The sequence below is a fragment of the Nelumbo lutea genome, chromosome 7, assembly GCF_056320005.1.
Source record: "Nelumbo lutea isolate HS-2025 chromosome 7, American lotus-T2T, whole genome shotgun sequence".
Taxonomy (NCBI): Eukaryota; Viridiplantae; Streptophyta; class Magnoliopsida; order Proteales; family Nelumbonaceae; genus Nelumbo; species Nelumbo lutea.
This window is the reverse complement of record NC_142690.1, coordinates 47,352,857-47,376,034: the sequence shown is the minus strand read 5'-3', so window position 1 is coordinate 47,376,034 and position 23,178 is coordinate 47,352,857. Positions and strand designations below refer to the sequence as shown.

The window sequence follows — 23,178 nt, the reverse complement described above, 5'->3', positions numbered from 1 at the left end:
GTAAACTGTTCACTGGTTGATGATTAACTATTATAATTAATAAATTTCATGAAACACATATTAAAAATAAAAAATAGAGAGAGAAGGGGGATTTGGAAGTGAGAGAGAGATTATGAAAGAAGAAAAAAAGAGCATACTGGTAGCAATGATGGTGGCAGTTAGGGGTGTAATCAAGCCGAGCCAAGCCTAACTTTGGCATGCCTTAGCTTGATTTAACTAAAATACTACTAGGTTTGATCTCAAGTTTGAGTTCGGATCGATTAAATATAAACATATGACATTTTTTATAGTATATAGTATATTATTATATTATATAAATATAAAAATATTTTACATAATATATATTATAAAATATATTTTTATATTCTATAATAATATTAATATGAATCAAGCTAGGTTTGGGAACTTTCAAGCGGAACCTTTTATTGGATGAGCTCGAGTTTGAATAACCAATCGAGCCTAGATGTCTAGGCGACAAGGTGCCCCCCTGTCGCCTAGCCTTGCCTTGGCACCTTAAAAACTATGCTATCTTGGTTGAAGAGAGGGAATGAGTAATCACAAAGGACAAAGCCTTTGAAAATTTTGAAAATTTGATTTAATTGATCTACTTTTTGTTTGTTTTAAGATGCCTTGGTAAATCACCCTTGTCCACCTTCACCATCTTGGTTGAAGAGAGGGAATGAGTGATCGCAAAGGAAATTCACCTTTGTACAGGGGTGGTTTTAGGTTTCAAGAGATGAAGAGACTTCTTTCCTTTAAGCTCAGGAGAGGGAGCAAGGGAAGGAGAGTGAGAGAGGAGGGGCGGTGAGAACAAGAGTGAAGGAAAGATGAGAAGCACTTACCAGAGGTCGCTGGCAGTGAAAAGATGAAATAGTGTTATCTTCCATCTTTTGAATTTTGTTTTGGTAAAGGATGACTTGAGAAAATATGTTCATACAACCAAGAATGAGAATTCATTTCTCGCATGATATTTTTTAGTGCTACGGGGTACGGGCATAGCTATTTTCCAACCCAAGGCTCATATCTCATTTTTTTGGAATGAGTCCTGGGGCAAGAATCACAGAACCAAACAAATAGCGTTAGCTCATTCTAGCCCAGAATGAGCAAGAATTTTGGGAATGAAGCCTGTAGCAGTGAACCAAACATGGCCTAATAGAATGACATAATGAGAGATTGATATGCTCCTTTCTGGCTTTTTTCTTTCAGTTTTTTGTATACAGATGTATATCCTCATAATATGATCCGTATTTGAACAGTAGGGACTTTTTCTTTATTCTTTTGAAACTTTCTTCTATATTAATGAAATTATACCGTTGCCTATAATAAAATTTACAACTTTCATCTCTCCATTGTTCTGATTTGGTTTAATTTATTTTGCTGTTGTCTTATTATTTTATATTCATTGATTTTGCTTTTGTTTGCCCATAAACTTTGTTCATATGCCCATTAATTTCTTTTAGTAGTTTTATCTTCATTTTGTTTGTGAACAGTAAAGAGTTGAATTTTTCTATTTACATATTCTGCATTCACTTAAAATTTTAAATATGTTGAATTTTTTGACATCTTATGCAGGGTGTGTGCCATCTTTTGACTAACATAGGGACATATTGTAAAGAGGCTGTTTCATCTTGTCCTCCTTATGATTTGCCTGATGAGGATGATTCTAATAATGACTTGGAAGAACTATTGGAGTATGAAGACATGGATCTTGAGTCATTTGTTTTTCAGAAAGTTGCTGAAGAAGCTGAAGCTAGAAAAAGAGCTAGAGAAAGTGCTACATTTCATACTCATACACCTAGATCACTACTTGGATTGGTAGAAGGTATAAACACTAAGCATAATTCTTGCTTTGCATGGTAAGAGTAACTGTAATAAAAGCAAATTGGTCCTTTTGTATTTATCAACATCTCATTCTTTGTGAGCTGTTCCCTTGTAGTAGTAATTGATTGTGATTTAAGGTTTTCTCATCGTTGGAAATTCGAAAATCTTTTGAAGTGAAGATATTTCATAGAAACCACTGAATATTTTGAAAAACTTCAGTGATTTGTTGAAGGATTCTATAACGATTAGCAGAAAATGTGGAATCTACTGAACATAGTTCCAGCAATGATAAAAACCCCATTATGACACAACTCTAGGCTCAAGAGGCTAAAAACAATATCTTAATATAACAAGCAAGAGAAGATTAGATAAATAAATCAAGGTTTTAAATGTCAGTTTTGTTGGAAATGGCAGGCACTCTTAAAATAATATTTTAAAGTTTGTATAGATTTATTGTAAAAATTTTATAACTATTAATCTATGAAAAATGTATTTATATATAAATTTTTAAATCATAGAATTACTTGCTCTTTTGAATTATTATATCATTACAAACTACAAAGTGACAAAAATGATGCTTTTAAAATGATTATACCATTTCAAGATGGCTGCTCCATCCACTTTGAGTAACCAGTAATAATAACAACCCATCAAGAATAATTCGAAGACTGGAAAATGGCTTTTTGAAGGACAACATTTTATTTGTCTTGTTCCACAGTTACCCATGAAAAATCTAATCCATCTTACATGTCATGTTTGGATGCTATTGAAACTAAAACCAATTTCTTTTTTTTTTTTTTCTTTTTTTTTTTCCCCGTGGAAGCCTTTACAGTTTATGTGTTTGTAGTGGTTGTTTGGTTTGCTTATTAGCAAAAGGATTAATATGGTAGAAAAGATGATTTTTCTATTTACCATTATTTTTGTAGGAAAGAGTGAATTGTTTATGTATACATGTTTTATGCTGTTATTGGGCTGTTAGTGGACTTAATTGGCCTCTTTATTTGTTCTTTTATCAGTTATAGGCCTATTTAGTGGGCCATTTCTTCTTTTGAGTCGTTGTAGGGTGTTTTTGTTTGTTGCCACCATTCTAGGGGCTGGTATGCAATTATACCTATCTTATACTTAGAGTATAAATAGGTGGGATCTCACATTGACACCCATGATTTATTCTTCTCCCATACCACTTCGTTTCCTCTTCTCTCCACTTCTGTACTCTATTTCTTCTCTTCTGCTGCTGAAACATCATTCTCTAATCAAAACTAATTAGTTTCTAGTGATCTGAAATTTTTAATCCTACTTACTGCTCGACAACTTGGTATCAGAACCAAGTTTCAGCCTACATATCATGCAGTCTTAGTCCAGCCAACTACATGAGAGAAGGAGAGCTGGAGTGTTTGGTGTATTTGGCTTGGTTTTGGAAACTTTTCGGAGAGATACAGGTTGCTGGGCTAGGGGGCAGTGTCCCCAGACCCTTGATTGAGCCCCTTGAGGCAAGCTCAAACAACTCCATGCTAGGTTCTTAAAGTTCTTAACCTTTTATAATTTTAATCATAGTTCCTTCTCTCTTAAATATTATCTTGTTTTAAGATGAATGTAAAAATTGTCTTATTTTTACTTGTTCACTTTGAATATGTTTATATATTTTAATTTGGGTAACAGGCTTTTTAAAATATTTAGGTTTAAATTTAAATATGCATATTTTGATTAATATTATTTTTAATATTTGTTTTTTAATTTTTTTGCAATTTTTCTGATTTTCTTTTTTGCATTTTGTATTCTTTTTTGAAAAATTTGCATCTTACTTCAATAAGACACGTGCCTTGCTTTGCACTTTGTGCCTTGGGCGCAAAAATGTCTCTTGCACTTTTTTTGCGCCTTGCGATTAAAACATTGCGTAGGCTATAAAGGTATATATTAGTGGATGTGAGGAACTAGGTTATCTTATCGCTTTTGAGAGAGCCAGACTCACAGGACCCAAAACATGCTACGTGGGTGCAAGAAGATATGATGATGATGTCATGGTTGCTTAATTCTATGCAACCTGAAATCAGCCAGATTTTGTTTTCGATGAAAACATCAAAAGAGATTTTGGGATAACACAGCTGAAACATATTCTCAGGCTCTTAATGTGGCCAGAGCTGATTGGTTGAAGTTGGAAGACAATAATCTTAAACATGGGGAGTTGCATATATTTTATTATCTATTAAGATTCCTCTTTACAGAGGTCAGATTAGGAAGTACACCCACCCACAAATCATGTGACTAGGGGACAAAACAACCTTTCTTGGGTTCTGCTTTCTGAAGAAGGATCTTACTGATCAGTTCCCAGTGTTATCCCAAGCTCATATCCTTCTGCTCAAAATATAGCTGTGGCTTGATAGTCTGAATAAGTTGCATCACATCTGGTAAGGACTGGACCTCCCATAATTCATACCAATCACAAAAAAACTTTCCAATACGTCATTTCTCTGAATACAGGGTCCTATATAACCTTTTTTTTTGATGAATAGCAGAAAAAATTTGTCAAAATTTTAGAAGAGTACACCCATTGAAAGTGTTAGCCTCGGCTAACCATCAAGGTACTTACCACAACACAAACAAGATACAAACAGAACCCTTTGAGCATTACAACATAAAAGAGATTCAAAACAGTCCTCAAGTCTTCCTCCAAACAATTTACAGAGTTGCCCAGAAAAGATGGTCCCTATTATTTTCCCTGTTTTGAAAGATGGTCTTCTAAGTTTTCTGCTGATCTATAAACCTACTGTATCTTCAACTGCATGTCTCTTGTGAACCACTAACAAAGTAGAGAACCAGGTACTAAGGTCCAATTTACCAGCTTACATTATCCTTTGAATCTCACCCTCTCTCTGTTGCCATAATTATATTTAATTCTGCTTGAGAATTGTTGTTATGCCTTTTGAATACCTTGCCACATTTCACATCCATCAGAAGAGCTTCCTTCACATGTTCTAAATATTGTGGCTATAAAACATCATAATGATTAAACTTGAAAAAATAAGTGTTGACTCCATATCTTGATGATACATTTCTGTATCTGTCCGTAGGGTAGAATGTACCTAGTCTATCTGTTATGTTATTCTGTTATTTACTTTTCAGTTTTTTATATTGTTAAGTGTTATGATGTAAACACCAAGGGCAGATATGTCCTTTCATGTAACTAGCATAACATATAAATATTAAATTGAAGTGGCGGCGGCAGATCATTGAGAATCTGTCCTTCCTTTCAAACCTGTGTTCTACTGCTCTCTCACTACTCTTTCTCCTCTTTCTTCTTCACTTTCTCTTCTGTTCAAACCTAAATTTTCTTCGTGCCCAAGACTGATAGCAGTCTTGAATATCTTCAATTTCAATGTTTTGAACCTTGCTTCTAGCTACATAACTTGTTAAATTTTCTCCCTGCTTCGGTTTCTCAAATGTTGACTCATTGGTCATTATCACACCATTATTTCGAACTTGCTATGCATTGTCTCCCAAGTTATTTGGATCCCCATTGGTGGAGCTTGATCGGTCATGCTATCTGTCATCCTTGTACTTAGGAATTACAGTGCCATTGTCCAATGCCTAAGGCCAACACTTGGAGGGGCATTGGCAATCAAGTTCTGTTATCTCAACTGAAAAGCCTTTTTAAGTTTTTCCTGCCCTTTGATGAAATAGCTTTTTTTCCTTGCCTTTTAATTTTTTCCTCCTAATTTTTCATTGCAACGAATGGAGACATGTACCTGCAGATATCCAGGTCTCTGCTGACTCCAAATATAAAAACTGTGATGGTATTGGACAAGGCAGTGAATTTTTAGGCCCTTCACATGATACATTCAGAGGTGATGATCACAACAGTGGACTATTCTTACGTACAAACTGGCAAGTGCAAGGTTACTTAAGAGAGCAAGCAGATTTAATTGAAAAGTAGGTGAAATGTTAATTTTTTTATCTATATATGGATATATTATTGGTGGTGTAGTGCCTCAAGTTGTTTCCTTTTAACCAGGCATGGCAGCTCATTTCCACTGAATGCTTTTGAGTCTATCTTGAAACAACTTCAGAAACTGGCTCCAGAGCTGCACCGTGTAAGTTGCAAAGCTTAGATAATGGAGGTGTTCAGTGTTGACATTGTATATGTTATTTGAAATTATATTTCCTGTCATTGATTAAAAAAATCTATATTACATTTCTTGTTACTGGATCTTTACAATTAACCTCTGTTGTTTCCCTTAATTTTCTTATCTTCCAGGTTCACTATTTGCGCTACTTGAATAACCTTTATCATGATGATTATCCTGCTGCTCTTGAAAATCTCCACTGCTACTTTGACTACAGGTAGATGACTAAATCTTATTTGTTTCGTTTTACTCTTTCATACATCAGACTGCTGTTGCTAGGTTCTTATCCTTTTTTCATGTGTAGGTATATTTCTGAGTCAACCTAGACCATGATATTGTAACAGCAATTCAGAACTTTGGCTGGAGCCTTCTTCATAACCATGTCTATGTTCATATATATTAACTCTTTTCCTCAATCCCCGAATATGGTTGGATCTTAGCATGGTTGTCAAGGTGTTTGGGCAATTGTTGGTGACAGATGACTACCAAGTAGCCTTAGTGACAGATTTTTACAAGGAAAAATCTAAATTATGGGTTAAATCTCTAATTTTACATACCATCAACATGCATATAAATTGGAAATACACAATGCTCTTTACTAGTAATTTAACTTTCCTCTCAAAACATAGCAAATGATTGCATCTGAAAGACAATTGTCATGGGGCTTTTCCACTGCACAATCTTACCCTGTGACACAATAGAATTATGTGCAAATTAATTTCAATATTTCAACCACTATACTATAAGTATTTTAACAGAGCAATTGAATGTTATACAAGTTATCAGCAACTAAAGAAGGCACTTGGTTGCTGTTAGAAGAGGCCGGCAGCTCTGTTATTTCTTTATGTTTGTCTTGTTGGAGTTTCCTGTATTTTCACTTAATGTAATTTCATAATAGGGGCATTAGTGTAATTGTACACATTAAAATTTAATATTAAATACTAGCTGGTCGACTTGGAAATGTGACCCTTTTCTCTCCAGTTTGACAGCTGGGTTTCTTCTACTCTCCCATGGTTGTTTACTGTCTCCCTCTTTTCTACTTTGCAGGTTACTGAATCTTTTAGTTTTTGATCTGCTTTTACATGGTATCAGAGCACTGATTTGGCCAATCTAATTCTTTTCTTTATTTTGTTTTTTTCTTGATTAAATTGATTGCTCTCTTTCTTTTCTGACTTTTCACAAAATCTAGAGGATCAGACCTGATTAGAGCTAATCGGATTGCTCTGTTAAATGCTTCATGATGGTTCAGATAATCAGAATTGATGCTGTGATTGACTGATGAGGTGAAACCCTCAATGGAACAAAAAATTAGTAATGCCCAGTGGGCTGATATTCTTCATACACATCTAAGCTGGTTTGGTACATCTACATATGTGGAGCGGATTCAAGAAGATGCACAAATTATGTCCTGGCTTTGGAGTTCAGTGGAACAAAAAATTAGTAGTGGCCAGTGGGCTGATATTCTGAAACATCTAAGCTGATTTGGGAATAGGTTTGTAAGATGTATTCAGTAGCAATAATTTACAAGGGTTTATTAGTTGTTCCAGACTTTATATGTACCAGCTGATTGCCTCAGATGTTTCTGCATAAAGGAATAACTTTGATGTGGCTAAATTCCTATTAAGGATTAAGCCCGGGTATGAGCCTATTAGATCATAGATATTGGGGACTCCAGAGTTACCTGATGTTGAAGAGGTCTTTTCTCGTTTACATAGAGCTAGCTTGACCCATGATACATAATAGGTCTGCTGTTGCAGTTACTGGAAGTAGTTGAAGAGGAGGTTATTGTGGTGGCCGTAGTGGTCATGGTACTGGTGGTAGAGAAGGTAATGAGTCTAGTCATGGTTGTGGTAGGACGGTAGGACCATTGTGGATTGGGCATACTATTGGCTACTATAAGGAAATATAGGGAGTTTGGGTTTGTTCTCATTCTAGACAAGAGGGGCATACAGTTGAGGCATGTAATCTACTGAACAGGACAGTAAGGAATGCTAATCAGACTACTCATGATGATAGCCCAGTTACACGGGGTACTACTACCATGACAGTACAGATCACTGCACCTACTACACAGCAGTTAGAGAGTCAAGCAGAAAGAGTAAAAATTATCTTACTAAAAAAGTCAAGCAGAAAGAGTAAACACCAAGAGAAGGGAGGAAGAAAGAGTTTCTGGGTAGAATAGATTGTGGGTTCTCTATCAGAGTCTCACTAGAATTTATATTAGACCATAAACTAAAGCTACATATGTGCCCCTCAAAAGGCGGAAGAAATGCAAAGACTAAAAGAAAAAACATATAAGGCCCATTGGGCCCAATAAGAAAGACGAATTAAAAGACTAATAATAGGCCCAAAATAGAAATATAAAAGAGACAAAATAGGTAACTGGTGGGAGGAAGAGAGGTGCTTGCGTTGGACATGCATCAGGGGTTTTAGAAATGGAGTGCAAGATGAAAACCACAGGGCCGTGGCCTCAGAAACATTAAAGAGCTTGGAAATTGGGAGGGCTACAGTTGAGGGGGAAGGGGAAGGCAAGGTGGTAGAGGAAGAGGATGTGGCATAGAGGGGGCATTGGCTTAATGGATGCTGTTTTGAGATTTTATCTCTCACATGGTTTGGGTCCTGTATGTTGTAAAGATATGAATCTTGGGTGGTGTAATGTGGTGCAAGCTGGCTTGGTATCTCTTTGGATCTTGAGGGGTATTTTCATTGTAGTTTGTTTTGCCTGCTTGGATGTTTTAAGAGTTATCTGGGGGGGCATTGTTGGTGCATTGGCAAAATCTTGGGCTAAAATGTGTTTGAACACAGGTTTGAGTCTGATAGTGGCAACTTTGTGCAAGAAAATGTTGAGGATCAGGTCTGTATCCATTCCATCCCTCCCAAGACCCCTAGGTAGTGACTACTACCCTACCACTTCAAAGTATACAAATTAAAAAACAGGCCCACAACAACTTCCTTGCTTAGATGGAGTGCCAGCCATCCCATTTGCTTCCCTTGGCACCCATTTTACCTTTAGATTTATGCTCCTTGTCAGATTCTTAAGTTGTTTCATTTCATTTCTATAACCCCATATTGCTTTCTCCACGTTTTTCAACCATCCAATGATAGTCTTGGAGTCACCTTCCACAAATGGCCTTTTGGGCTCTGTTTTTGAGGTTGTTTCTTTTGTTGAAGGAAGTGTTTAAGGCCATTGTTGGTATTTGTATGCATAGTTGTCAAGGCGACGCCTAGGTGGCAAGGCACCCTTGGAGGCTCGCCTCACCTAATCGCCAAGAAGTTTTCTATAGCATGTTATAAAAAACCCTTATATTCTTAATTTTTTTGAGGTTATAATTATAAAATACACATTTTTAAACTAAAATATTCATTGTGTGTTTATATTACTAATTTCTTTTTATTATTTTCTTATTTGTTAGGGGTTAATCAACACAAACATTTCTAAATGCTGTATTGAACCCTCAAAGACTTAAAAACCTGAACCAATAAGTAAGGAAAAACATAAAATGCTGTCCAATCAATACATTTTCTTCTTTTCTTTACTAATTTTGTGTGTGTATATACTGATTTCTTCTTCCTCTTCTTCCACCTTTTCTTTTCTTTTTTTCCTATAACAGAAATAGGGGTTCAGCCTTTATATATATATATATTTATTTTCTTTTATTTCTTCTTTTTCTTCTCATGAATATGTTGGAAATTTGTTGATTTCCTATACTTTAACATGAAGTTTATACTTTTCTTATGAAAATGATGGATATATATCAAGGAAATATGATTATGGAACCTAGGGAACTACCCTTGGATACAAAAAAATCCATCACCTAGGTGACTAGGCGACAAGGCGCCCTCCTGTCACCTAGCCTCGCCTTGGCGCCTTGGAAACTATGTTTGTATGATGTTGGGGATGATTGTCTGTGTATTGGTCTTTTGGGCTCTGTTTTCTGCCTATGAGATTCCCTTGTTTATTTGTGCACATCCTTAACCTTACAATAATATGTTTCTCTGAACTTTATGATTTCATTCCATGGATGCATGGTTTGATCTTCGTCCTTTCACTGGTCGTGCTGATTTTGTTAACCAATCACATACTGGAAATTTATTGATTCAAGTGACATAAAAAATGTTGATTCAGAGTAAGTTATTCTGATATAATAGTTTTGTCATTAAAGTGCAGGGGCAGAAGGAATTGATGCTCCGTCTTCTTCATCTTCTTTTATTAGTTACGGAAACTATGAGATTGCTTTATTATGTTTGGGCATGATGCACTGTTACCTTGGGCATCCTAAGCAATCTTTGGAGGTAATTATTAGGCGACTTCACTTTCTTGTTTCTTTTCCTTTAACCAGTAAGTGATGGTTTTCTTCTGTTTTTATTTTTGGTTGGTATGTTTCCTACTAAATTCAATCTGGTTCAATGTCCAGGTGTTAACTGAAGCAGTTCGGGCTTCTCAGCAGGTAGTCTTATTATATTTAGTTTACAGGTCACTCTGTTATGATGGTGTTTTTGAATAGATGTGAATCAGTTCAATAAAAATAACAATATGATCCGAAATTAGGAAGAGAAATAGAGAAATTAGAGAAATCAGAAGAGGAAAGGGAGAAGGAGAAGAGAGTTCGATCTGTTCTCTCTCCTTTCTCCTAATTAATTTTATTAATCTAATCTCAATGGTATAATTATAATGATTCCCTTAATGGGGCAGCCAGCTCATAAGCATAACTTAAAAGAATAAAAAATAGTTAATAGTCCCATATGGACAAGACCCATTAATATAAACATAACAAATAAAAGAAGACAAAAGATAATAAGACATTAGGGCCCATTTGGCCCAATCTCTCTACACTCCCCCTCAAGATGAGCATAGATGTCAATCATGCCCAACTTGCTTATATAATGTAGTGGCTTTCCTTTTGGAACTCCCTTCATCAAGACATCAACTAATTGTTCTTTAGAAGCAATAAATGGTAAGCAAATTTCCCTTGAAACAACTCTCTCCCATATAAAATGTCTTTCAACCTCAATGTGATTTGTTCAATATGTTGGACAGGATTATGTGCAATGTTGATGGTTGCTTGGTTGTCACAATATAACATCATTGGCTTCTCACAATATAACATCCGACTGAGTGGTCAAGAGCTTGTGATTTGAGTCTATAAGTGTAGAAGTAGGCTTAGCACTAAGTTTGCCAATCTTGGTAAGAAGATCAAGGACTTGTGCTGAGAAATGAATATACCTTCCTTAGACCAGGCAATTGTACTTACTGCCTGCTCTCTTCACTGTTAACCATGGTATATGCCTAAGCGAGAGTCACTTCATCCTCTTCTAGAATATTCTACCTGGTAATTTCAAACTTACGATTGAGTCTAGTGAGAAACTCAAACACTTTGTTCCTTTCTACTAGCTTTCTATAAGTTTTTGCATCCTTAGTGCTCTCCCACTCAACAATTTCCATCGCATCAATTTCTTGTCACAAAGATTTCAACAGAGTAATACATGGCTACACATTTTTCCCCTGGTCTTAGATTGTTCATATCATTCTTCAATTTATAAGCTTTGGCAACATTTAGCTTTTGAGAGTAGGTTTCTATAACACTCTCCCAAATCTCCTTGGCTGAATTCACCCAAAGGCAATCCCGATTTATGTGGGGCTGCATAAAATTGACTAACCACCCAATAATTGTGTAATTCTCTTACATCCACTTCTCGTATGTGGAACTATTTCTTTAGTTTCTTCTTACTGCTTGTAAGATACCCCAATTTATCTCTATTGCAAACATAAATCTGTATGGATTGTGCCCATGCTAAGTAATTTGTTCCATCTAGCTTAATTGTTGTCACAACATTCAGCACAACTTCTACAGGTCCTATTTGACCAATCCCGAGCTCTGCATTCTGCTTCATTTCATCTTACTTCCAAACTGCTCCATTAATTAAACGAAAACTCAAAAGTGATATTGCTAGCCTAAATAGACCTTACTTTTGTCAATCCCAAGCTAATGAATCAAAAACCTTGGGTTTCACTAAACCCCACCAATTGAGAGAAAAAGGAGAATTGCATCCACTCCAACCAGTGGCTCCTAAAAGGTGTCCAACTGCAACCGATCTCTTTTAGGTATGAAACAAAACCTTCGAAGCCCTAAGAACCACTCCTACACAGTTGCCTTAGCCCATAATTGTGAAAATCTCTAGTTGGCTAGGGTTTTGGCCAAAAAAAAAAACCTCAATTTCTTGGCATTCCACAGCCAGCTTTTAGATCTCCAAACCCTCTACCAACCAGGCAAAAATAGTTGAAAATTAATCAGCAACTTATCTCTCCATACACTTTCAATTAAAGGATGTATGGGATCGAAGAGAAAAAGGGAAGAGAGAGAAGGTGCTCTGATACCAAGATGTGAATTAGTCCAATAAAAATAACAGTATGATCTGAAATTAGAAAGAAGAATAGAAAAGAAATAAGAGAAATCAGAAGATGAAGAAGAAGGTGAGAGAAGAAGGGAGAAGGAGGAGAGTTTGATTTGTTTTCTCTCCTAATCAATTTTATTAATCTATTCTCAATGGAATAATTAGAATGATGCCCTTAATGGGGCGGCCAGTTCATAAATATTACTTAAAAGAAAAAAATAGTTAATAAGCCGATATGGACAAGGGTCATTAACATAAACATAACAAATAAAAGATGACAAAAGATAATAACTTAATAAGATACTAGGGCCCACTCGACCATTCAGCCCAATCTCTACATCCATAACACCTAATCCAAGAGGCCTGTCAATTGGCACCCTACTTATAGCATTTTTTCATTATTATCAGTAAAGTTAAAGTTTGAGTGCTCTTGAGCTGCAAATGGCCAACAAATTGACAGATAATTGATAGAACAAGAGATGGTGAAAATGGGAAGATAAAGTAGAGAAATTAAGGTCATTGGTTGTAAGCCCCCGGTGATTGTGGAAATAACTCACATAGTGAGGATACCCTTTAATTGAAGGAGAAAAGACAACCATTAGGGTTTTTTTTTTTTACTGGGAGTGAGGGAATGGAGTTATAAAAGGATATCTTTGATAGAAGTGAATTCCAGTTTCTGCAAGTTGGTCAATCTTTTATCATCAACAGATTCACCACAGATATCTCCTATTCTTTTGAAGATTTATTTGGTCCATAAATGGAAATGCAAGCTGTATATACTGTTGGGACCCAAACACTCCCTCCGAACCCAACTATAGGAGTGGAGAAGGCCACCACCGAGTAGCATTTCACTAGAAGACAGAGAGGCTAGTGTGACACGCGACAGAGCCTCCCAGAGTTAGTTACATTGCCACTAGAAGATATTCTCTCCATGATTGCATACATGTAGGCCAGCTATATAAGGCTCTGATCATGTAATAAGTGGTGTGAATGAATATCCCTTTAATCTCTCTCTGAGTCATTTTCTTCCTACCTTTCCCCTTTCCCCTCCCATCTTCTGTTTCAGGAGGTTAAGCCACCCTCAAAGGGGCTTCCGAGGTGAGCAGTAACTCATCAGATTGGTATTAGAGCCAGGCTATCAAAATCCCAGGCTTCATGATGCCACAAACACGTTCCACTACCGTGGATGAAAGGGTCGACCAGCTTGAGGTTGGATTTCACCAGGTGTTGAACGAACTCAAGGAACTCAAAGTGGTCGCCTCTAGCTTCGTCTCTCACCAACAGTCCGGCGAGACCAGTCACCTAGCAGGAGTAGAAGCCTCTGCTTCCAGTAGCCAAAGAACAGGGGATTACCCCACCGGAAAAGTCACTAAGATCAACTTTCCCAACTATTCTGGTAGAGATCTCATTCCTTAGATCTTCTGAGCATAAAGATATTTCGAATACCATGAAACTCCTGCACACCAGCGTGTCTTCATCGCCTCCACTCATCTAGAAGGAGACACGATTCTATGGCTCCAGTGGTATCGCCGGAATCATCCCCAGGTAACTTGGGCGGAGTTCACCAAAGCTTTGTGCATCCGCTTTGGGCTGACGATGTTCGTGGACTACGACGAGATGATCACCCGGTTGAAGCATACTGGAATGGTAGTAGAGTAACAGCTCGAGTTTGAGCGGATGGCGACCAGGGTACACGGCTGGCCAGAGAAGGCCTTAGTAGGATGTTTTGTGGGAGGTCTCAGAGAGGATATCCGTCTGGAGGTGAGGGCTTTCCGTCCGGCGACTGTCATGGCTGCGGTGGGATTGGCTCGCCTGCAAGAAGAAAGAATCGACAACCTTTGTAGAGCTAGTAAACTGACCTACCCGAATTTGAGGACTCCTCCACGGGTTGATCAACAACCCATGAAATCGACTGGGGATCATCAAAAGCCCATATTGCCCTGGCCCACTATGCCCTTCACACGTCTCTCATGGGCTGAGGTGCAAGCCCGATGCGAGAAAGGCCTTTGTTATAACTGTGATGATAAGTTTGGACCGGGCCATAAATGCCGGGTCCAACGGGTGTTTCTCCTACAGACAGAGGAAGAGGCGGAAGAGACAGACCCAGAGCACTTAAGTGATTGTGAACTGATTCCAGACGGACCAGAACTTGACGGGGCCGAGATCTCCTTACACGCCCTCATGGGCCTCTCTCTTCAGTCCATGCGAGTAAAAGGAAGATTGGTGGGCCGGACCGTGATGATTTTGATCGACAGTGGCTCTACCCTGAATTTCATCACTTGTCGTTTGGCTAAGCAACTAGGTATGACCATACAACCCACTCCTTTCTTTTCAATCCATGTGGCTAATGGGAGTTAGATGTCGTGTAATGGTGTATGTAAGAAGGAAAAAATCCTCATACAAGGCCATAATTTTATGGTGGATTTCCACCCATTGGATTTCTCGGGGGCTGATATTATTTTAGGGGTTCATTGGTTGCGTGGCCTGGGCCCTGCTTTATGTGATTGGGCCAAAATGACAATGGATTTTCACCAGGATGGCCAATCTTCTCATTTACAAGGGGTGCGGCCCCCTAGTCCACAAAGTGACACTTTAGCCTCCATGATATGGGCCTCCAAGGATGCTGGCCAACCCATATTTATGCACTTAGGCATTCAGCCCACAGTCCCAATTCTGGACAACCAGGGCTGTGTTCACCCCACAGAAGCCCAACACAAGGCCTTACGATCGATACTCGATCAGTTTGGTGATGTATTCAAGGAGCCGAACCAATTACCTCCACCCTGGGCTCGTGATCATCAGATACCTCTCTTACCTGGTTCTAATCCGACCAATGTGAGGCCATATAGATACCCTTACTTTCAGAAGCTGGAAATCGAGAAAGCGGTGAGAGAACTATTGGAAAAAGGGCATATACAGACCAACACCATCCCTTTTTCATCTCCTGTACTCTTAGTGAAGAAGGATGGTAGTTGACACTTTTGCGTAGATTACCGGGCCTTAAATCAGATTACTGTGAAGGACAAGTTTCCTATACCCTTCATTGACGAACTACTGGATGAGTTAGAAGAGGCACAAGTGTTCTCCAAATTAGACATGCGGTCTGGGTATCATCAGATTCGGGTCCACCAGGCTGACATCCACAAGATGGCCTTTAGGACCCATGATGGCTATTATGAGTTTTTGGTTATGCCTTTTGGACCCACAAACGCCCCCTCTAGCTTTCAGGCCCTCATGAATGACATCTTCATGCCATTTCTAAGGCGATTTGTTCTGGTGTTTTTCAATGATATTCTGGTGTACAGCAGGGATTGGGAAACACATATGGAACATTTGAAACTCACCCTCACAACTCTAAAGGGGCACTAGTTACATGCCAAAATGACAAAGTGTTCCTTTGGACAAGGACAAATTCAGTACTTAGGCCGTGTGGTTGCAGCAGGTCGCAGGTCATGGCAGACCCAGAAAAGGTAGACACCATCCAGAAGTGGCCCAAGCCCACTAATGTAAAGGCTCTGCGGGGTATGGACTTATGGCCGCCCCTCTAACGTGTCTATTAAAGAAGGATTCCTTTAGTTGGACTGATAAAGCCCAACGGGCTTTTGAAGACTTGGAGACAACAGTTTCCAGCCCTCCAGTCCTCACTCTTCCAGACTTCTCTCAGCCCTTTGAAATAGAATGTGATATGTCGGGTGTAGGAGTAGGGGCCGCCTTGATGCAGAAAGGACAGCCCATTGCTTATTTTAGCAAGGTTCTCTCAGTAGCTCACCAAAGTCAGTCCTCTTATGTCAAAGAAATGATGGCTGTGGTAATGGCAGTGCAAAAGTGGCGTGCATACCTATTGGGACGCCAATTTGTTATTAGGACAGACCAACGAAGTTTGAAGTACATAGTAGAGCAAAGGGTGCACACCTCGGAGCAACAAAAATGGCTTAGTAAACTGATGGGCTTTGACTACCTCATAGAATATAAGTCGGGGCCCGCAAATAGAGTAGCTGATGCCTTGTCACGAGTAGAAGAGTTAGCTCATCTGACCTGCTCTCAACCTAGCTTCCTTTTGTTTGAAGCTATATGGCAAGAAGCCAGGTCTGATATGCAGTTGCATTTCATTAGAGATAAGTGGAGGTGAGACCCTTCACAAGTTGCTGGTTACCAAGTTGTGGGGCCTGATCTTTTCTTTAGGGGTCGGTTTGTTGTTGCCCTGAATTCAGCCCACAAAGCTGAACTGCTAAGGTTGTTTCGTGACTCCACCTTGGGAGGGCACTCAGGGGTGCTACGGACCCTAAAGAGGCCCAACAGCTACTATCGTTGGGTAGGGAATGCGTAAGGATGTATTACAATATGTATCCGAATGCCAAACCTGCCAACAACAGAAATACTCATCACAGTCTCCCGCTGGCCTTCTACAACCTCTCAAGATTCCAGATCAATTGTGGGAAGACCTTTCCATGGACTTCATCACGGGTCTTCCTCGTTCTGTAGGAAAGGAGATTGTCATTGGTAGTGGTTGATCGTCTCACCAAGTACAACCATTTCTCTGCATTACCTCACCCTTACACTGCAACAATGGTGGTTAACATCTTCATTCGGGACGTCGACAAGTTGCATGGAACCCCAAGATCCATTCTCTCAGATCGGGACCCTGCTTGCCTGAGTTCATTTTGGAAGGAATATTTTCGGTTGCAAGGAACCCAACTGCATCCCTCTACGAGTTATCACCCGCAGACTGATGGGCAGACTGAAGTTCTTAATCGTTGCTTGGAAGCCTACCTTAGATGTTTCATAGGGGAAAAGCCTCGATAGTGGGTCATTGGCTTCTGTGGGCAGAATACTGGTATAATTCGACTTATCAGTCGGCTGCTGGAATGACATGCTTCAAAGCTCTTTATGGCAAAGAACCTCCTCCCATATTACCTTATGAATATGGGTCATCCAAGGTGGTAGAAGTAGAGACCTGTCTACTTGCGAGAGATGAGATTCTTAGATTGCTTAAGTCCAACTTGACAAAAGCCCAACAGCGAATGAAGGCCCGCTATGACACTCACCACCGCCTGTTAGAATTTCAGGTGGGTGACTTCGTTTACCTTTAGCTCCAACCTTACCGCCAGATCTCAGTAGTAAGACGGGCTTGGCACAAGCTAGCACCCAGGTATTATGGGCCTTATAAGGTTTTGGAGAGAGTGGGCCTTGTTGCTTATCGGTTGGACCTCCTTGCAACCTCAAAGCTTCATCCAGTGTTTCACATCTCACTTCTTAAGAAGGCGGTGGGAAATCATACACCTGTCTCACCCAACTTACCCCATTTCATTGAAGAAGGGGACATTGACACGGAGCCTATCAGAATTGTAGATTTCCGTTGGGTTCGACGAGGTGGTCAGGTTGTGCTAGAAGCCAAGGTAGAATGGGCTGGGCTTCCTCTAGATGATGCCACTTGGGAACCTTATCTTAGGCTGAATGAGAGGTTTCCAAACGTAGACCTTGAGGGCAAGGTCAATGCTAAGGGGGGAGGAATTGTTGGGACCCAAACACTCCCTCCGAACCCAACTATAGGAGTGGAGAAGGCCACCACCGAGCAGCATTTCACTAGAAGAGAGAGAGGCTAGCGTGACACGCGGCAGAGGCTCCCAGAGTTAGTTACACTGCCACCAGAAGATATTCTCTCCATGATTGCATACATGTAGGCCAGCTATATGAGGCCCTGATCATGTAATAAGTGGCGTGAATGAATATCCCTTTCATCTCTCTCTCTGAGTCATTTTCTTCCTACCTTTCCCCTTTCCCCTCCCATCTTCTGTTTCAGGAGGTTAAGCCACCCTCGAAGGGGCTTCCGAGGTGAGCGGTAACTCATCGTATACACACTATGATAGCATTGGCTCTAGTGCTACAAGACATCATATTTGAACCTGGTCACCATTTAGTAACCACAACCATCCCCAATGGTGTTTACACCTTCATGCTCAAATCTAAGGATGTCAATGGGTCGGCTTCAGTTCAGCCCAAACCAGATCTGAAGCACCATCACCCCAAACCTGACCTGATCTGTCCTGTCCCATATATGGCATATCTATACTCAACCAAACCCATATGTACATATATTTTGATGCTGTAATGCCAATGGGACAGGTTTAGCACATGCCCACCTGAAACCGGACCCGACCTGAAAACTGATTAAAGGCTAATCCGACCCTAACCCAATAATGTCAGGTCAGTATAGACTACCAGTGTGGATTTACCAATTAACCTGATTCACTGACTCCCCTACTCAAATCTGTAATTGTCTCATGTACAACCAACAGAACTTTTGTTCTTCCAAAGATCCTTGACATCCCTACTCAAATCTGTAATTGTCTCATGTACCTCCAGCAGAACTTCTGTTTTTCCAAATACCCTTGATGTGGAGTTCCTCTTGATGTTCAGGCTCTCCTTCCAACATTTTTCAATCTCCCTTGATGTGGATTCCCTTTAGGCAAAGACTCCTCTGGTGCTTGACTGCTTTCATTCATATCTATCTTCTTTTCTTTGATGTATTCCTGTACTATTCTTGAAAAAGACCTCCAACTCCATAATCCATACTCTCTTGTTTTCAGGGATACAAATCATTTGCCTTTTGTTTGCTCATAACACCTCAGTCAGGCTCACAAACCGGCCCTTGCTGTTCCTTTTCCTCTCTGCTGTATAGTGTTTTGCTTCTCATGTTGGCATGTGTCTCCATGTAAGCTGATGATCCATGAACATTGTTTCGTCTAGAAAACGCTTGAATCACACCAGTGTTTCTCCCACCTTGAGAATAGTTCCTTGATGCACATCTTGTATCTTCAAATTCACCCATGACCCATCTGTTATTTGCACTCTCTTTCACCATGACCTTTTTGGCTTCAAAACTGCACTCTCCATCTTCATTCTTCAGAGTTTTTTCTCAAGGGACAACTATAACCTTTTTGAATAATATGGAATGAATAAAAGTCGACTGTTCAAAGTAAAATCTTTAGTATAAAATTTCCTTAAAATGGTTTGTACATGTAGCAAGGTTTAAGCCCAAAAGGTCTTGCCGTGTGTTCAGAACATGATTGTTTTAAGACCAATTTTGAATTGAAAGTTTTACGTTGAACAGTTCATGTTAATTGGGTAAGCTGTCAATACAAGATGGAGATGAGATCACATCTGCACCTCACAGGCGCCCACATGCACATTCAGTGTGCATTGGGAACATCTCCTGTAGTTGTCATTGGGAGGTATTCCCAATACACGGTTGGAATGTGCTGTGGGGCGCAGATGTTAATATGGAGATAGGATTGACATGGAGTGGAGAATTTCCTTTTTGGATGATTTGGTTGAACCATATAACCTGTCAACAAAAATATGGTAGGTCATTTAAGGAATCTCCCTACTTGACCTGATTAGGAAACCTTTTTGTATATATGTAATTATGTTTTTCAGTAAAGTACAGACACTTGTGTATTGGAATTTCCATTTCTTCCTCTCAAGCAGTGAAGCTACATATTTTGTTTTTATTCTCTTCCTTTTCTTCACTTCTTTCCTGTTCCTTTTGTAATTGGTTTTGGTATCAGATATTTCAGCAGAGCTTTTCTTATATCTTGCCTAACGAGGTTTATGTATTTATTTTTTTTGTGCAGCATAATAATGATACCTGTCTTGCTTATACACTGACATCTATTTGCAACCTTTTGTCTGAAATTGGCATCTCGAATGCAACTGGAATCATTGCCTCATCATATTCACCTGTTACCAGCATAGGTACTTCATTGTCAATTCAGCAACAATTGCTTGTGCTATTGAGGAGGTCACTAAAGAGAGCAGAGAGTCTAAAGCTGACACGGCTTGTGGCTTCTAATCGTCTTGCAATGGCTAAATTTGATCTTACGGTAGACATGCAGACACATTATCCTCCGACCATTATTAACATATCCTTGTTTATCTGGAAATGCATTTTATGCCCTAAAGAGATCTGTTTTATTTCTACAATGCTTCTCTTTTCTTTTGGCGGGCAACCATACCCTATGATATGTCCTGTTCTTTTGTGGAGCATAATTGCTGATGGCATGTGTATGATAATATTGCCATAGGTTTTGTAGGCTTGTAGCATCAATTGATGAACCATGTTGTTTGGTTATGTTGAAGATTAATTAGTTTTATGATGTTTTTTTGAGTAGATGTTTTATGTTAGTTGTTAGATAGGAGGTGGGGACCACAGTAGTTATGTGAGTCCAAATTTTATTATGTTTTTTTGAGTGTTATATATGCTGTTTTATGTTTTGCCGCCCTATAAGGGCATAGCTGTCTTTGTACTATTCTATTATTTTAGTATGAATAATAATTGAAGGGGGCGGCCAGATTATGGCTCTCTTTTCTTTCAACTTCTCTTCTTCTCCTTCTCTCTTCCTTCTCTCTTCAAGAAATTACTTCCTTTCATATTTTTTAATTCAGCAGATTTCTACTGGTTACTTGACGCCTTGATCTTGTACACTTATCTTGCAAGTCAATGTACAGATTGATACATGCTGGTATATGGCAATAATTAAAAAGGAACATATTTTCTTAGTACCCTCCAGTGCAATAGTGATTTCATCTTGGGTATATGTTGGATGTGATTTAGGACCAATTTTACTTCATAGCTGAAACTTGTAATTCTGTTTTTAGTTGATAGAAGAACTTTATTATTTTTGAAAACAATCTTAAGTGAAGAGATCCATCCATAGAGGTATTCCAAACAAAGTGTCTCATACTCTCTCATACTAGGAGGCAATTCAAGCTGATACAAAATGAATAAAAAATAAAAGTGCTATGAAGTGAGGGTTCATTGTAACAGACCTCTCCACCCCTCTTAGGTTGACATCTTTGAAATCTAACCTATTGAAAATCCAAATCCAAAAGTCTCCACCCCTCTTAGGTTGACACCTTTGAAATCTAACCTATTGAAAAGCCAAATCCAAAAGTCTGAAGTCCAAAGAATGGACTTCCAATTTGGGCCTTAAATGAACTTTTGGTTCAAGTGGTTTGGCTTCTCAAAGCAGATGCAACCTAACTCTGAAGGTCTAATGTTGTGCTTTTTGACTTAACTAAGCCAAAGTCCAAAAGCAAAAGTTTATGGTTAATGGTTCCACATATTGTTTCACAGATTGGCAGATCCTACATACCTGAACAATCTTTTGGCCAAAGAGATGAGCTTATGTCAATGATTATAAACCGGCTTAGGGAAGATATAGCACTATTATTTGATGAAATATTTGTTGCTTTTTCTGTGAAGGGTTGCTTTATATACATACCTATATTTATTTTACCAACCTTTAATTATTTATAAACATGTTCTTTTATAGATACATTTGCTCCACTGTTTTGAAATTCCTGTTTTCTGACAAATAAGCACCACTTCTTGCAGCATGTTAAGAGACCATTGCTATCATTTGGTCCCAAAGCTTCTACAAAACTCAGAACATGTCCTATTGATGTCTGCAAGGTATTGTGAAAAGTATTTATAATTATTGTCTTATATGCACATGTCCGGTTATCTTCATTAAACTACTGATGAATTTTTTGCTAATGGTATTACAGGAACTGAGATTAAGTTCTTATTTGCTTAGTGAATTTGGATCAGATGGTGCATCACTAACTATTGATGGTGCTTTTAGTACTGCATGGCTAAAGAACCTACAAAAACCTATGGCTTCTTCAGTTTTATCTCAAGAAAACCGATCTGAAAATGGTTCTGATGCTTTCCAGTTTGGTTCACAACCAAGTTCCATTCATGGGTATGTACTGCAACTAGCAGGAGCGTCCTACTTGCTCCGAGCCACAGCATGGGAGCTCTTTGGCAGGTAAAATTGTTGTGATTTTATTCTCTTTTCTTCATTAAGCTGATTTTACCTTTTCTGCATTTGTTGTTGCTTTTTTTCATGTCATGTCTTCTATAAAGACAGTGGGACAGAGCTGTCCAGGTCTAATACTATTTAGTGTATTATTCATTTTTATTAATAGCAGTAACTATTTTGCATAAAAGAGAGGTGAAAGCCTCAATCCTAGGAATGGAATTGAGGTCGAATAAAATAAGCAACCATAGTCTGTCTTGCTGCATGATCTCTTAGTCATTGTTTTTTACAAGTTAACCTCCAAACCTAGACCCTCCCAAATCAGATCCTCTGTGACCACTCCAGCTCTTGCGGAACCATCTGGAAGGTGATTGGCAGAATGAGGTGCCTACTTGAAGCATGCTTTAGCTTCTCTGATCAAGTGTTTGGGAACCCAAGGACCTAAATTTCTGAAAACAAATGATGAAATAACAACTTCTGTCACCTTAAACAATTAGATTTGGCTGGTTGTAGGAACAAACTAATCCTAGACCTTGAAATAAGACAATTGTCTAAGCTCTGAAGGAGTTATCCATTCTGATTCTGATGGGGCCTGAGTAGCTAAGTAACATAGAGCCATTGTCATCTCTTCTTACCCCACCTATGCCTGATTGCTCTGGATTTCTATGGCTACAACCTTTACTCAACTCTACTCAGGCTGCATTTGGCATTCCTTATTTTAAGGACTTGTCTCCTTTTTGCAGTTAAAAACTCAGTTTTCATAGGGTTATTTTAAATGGAAAAAGGAGATAAGTCCTTAAAATGCAGCCTAAGCCTTGTCCTAACCCTGCAAGAATCCTGTTCCACCATTCCACTCTGTTGAATACAGCCATTTTCATAACTACAACCTTCACAATTTAATTTGTGTGATTGTGTCTTTTTCTGATGTCTCCAAGGCTGGATGATTATTAATCCTCGATGTGAAGAACTAACAACTCTAGACCACCCTCTCAACAGTGAGTCCATTGGAGCTCCTTTGA

The 23,178-nt window shown here is 38.9% G+C and overlaps 1 protein-coding gene across 1 annotated transcript in view; it reads left to right on the top strand.

Annotated features, from left to right (window-relative positions):
- Positions 1-23,178, top strand: part of LOC148846277 (anaphase-promoting complex subunit) — an 89,738-nt gene that overhangs the window by 27,108 nt on the left and 39,452 nt on the right. Inside the window, exons 4-12 of the mRNA XM_088952878.1 lie at positions 1,573-1,822; positions 5,571-5,748; positions 5,831-5,909; positions 6,074-6,159; positions 10,106-10,235; positions 10,358-10,390; positions 19,970-20,218; positions 21,733-21,810; positions 21,906-22,168. Coding sequence (XP_088809004.1) covers positions 1,573-1,822; positions 5,571-5,748; positions 5,831-5,909; positions 6,074-6,159; positions 10,106-10,235; positions 10,358-10,390; positions 19,970-20,218; positions 21,733-21,810; positions 21,906-22,168 — 1,346 coding nt within the window. The remainder of the gene's footprint in view (positions 1-1,572; positions 1,823-5,570; positions 5,749-5,830; positions 5,910-6,073; positions 6,160-10,105; positions 10,236-10,357; positions 10,391-19,969; positions 20,219-21,732; positions 21,811-21,905; positions 22,169-23,178) is intronic.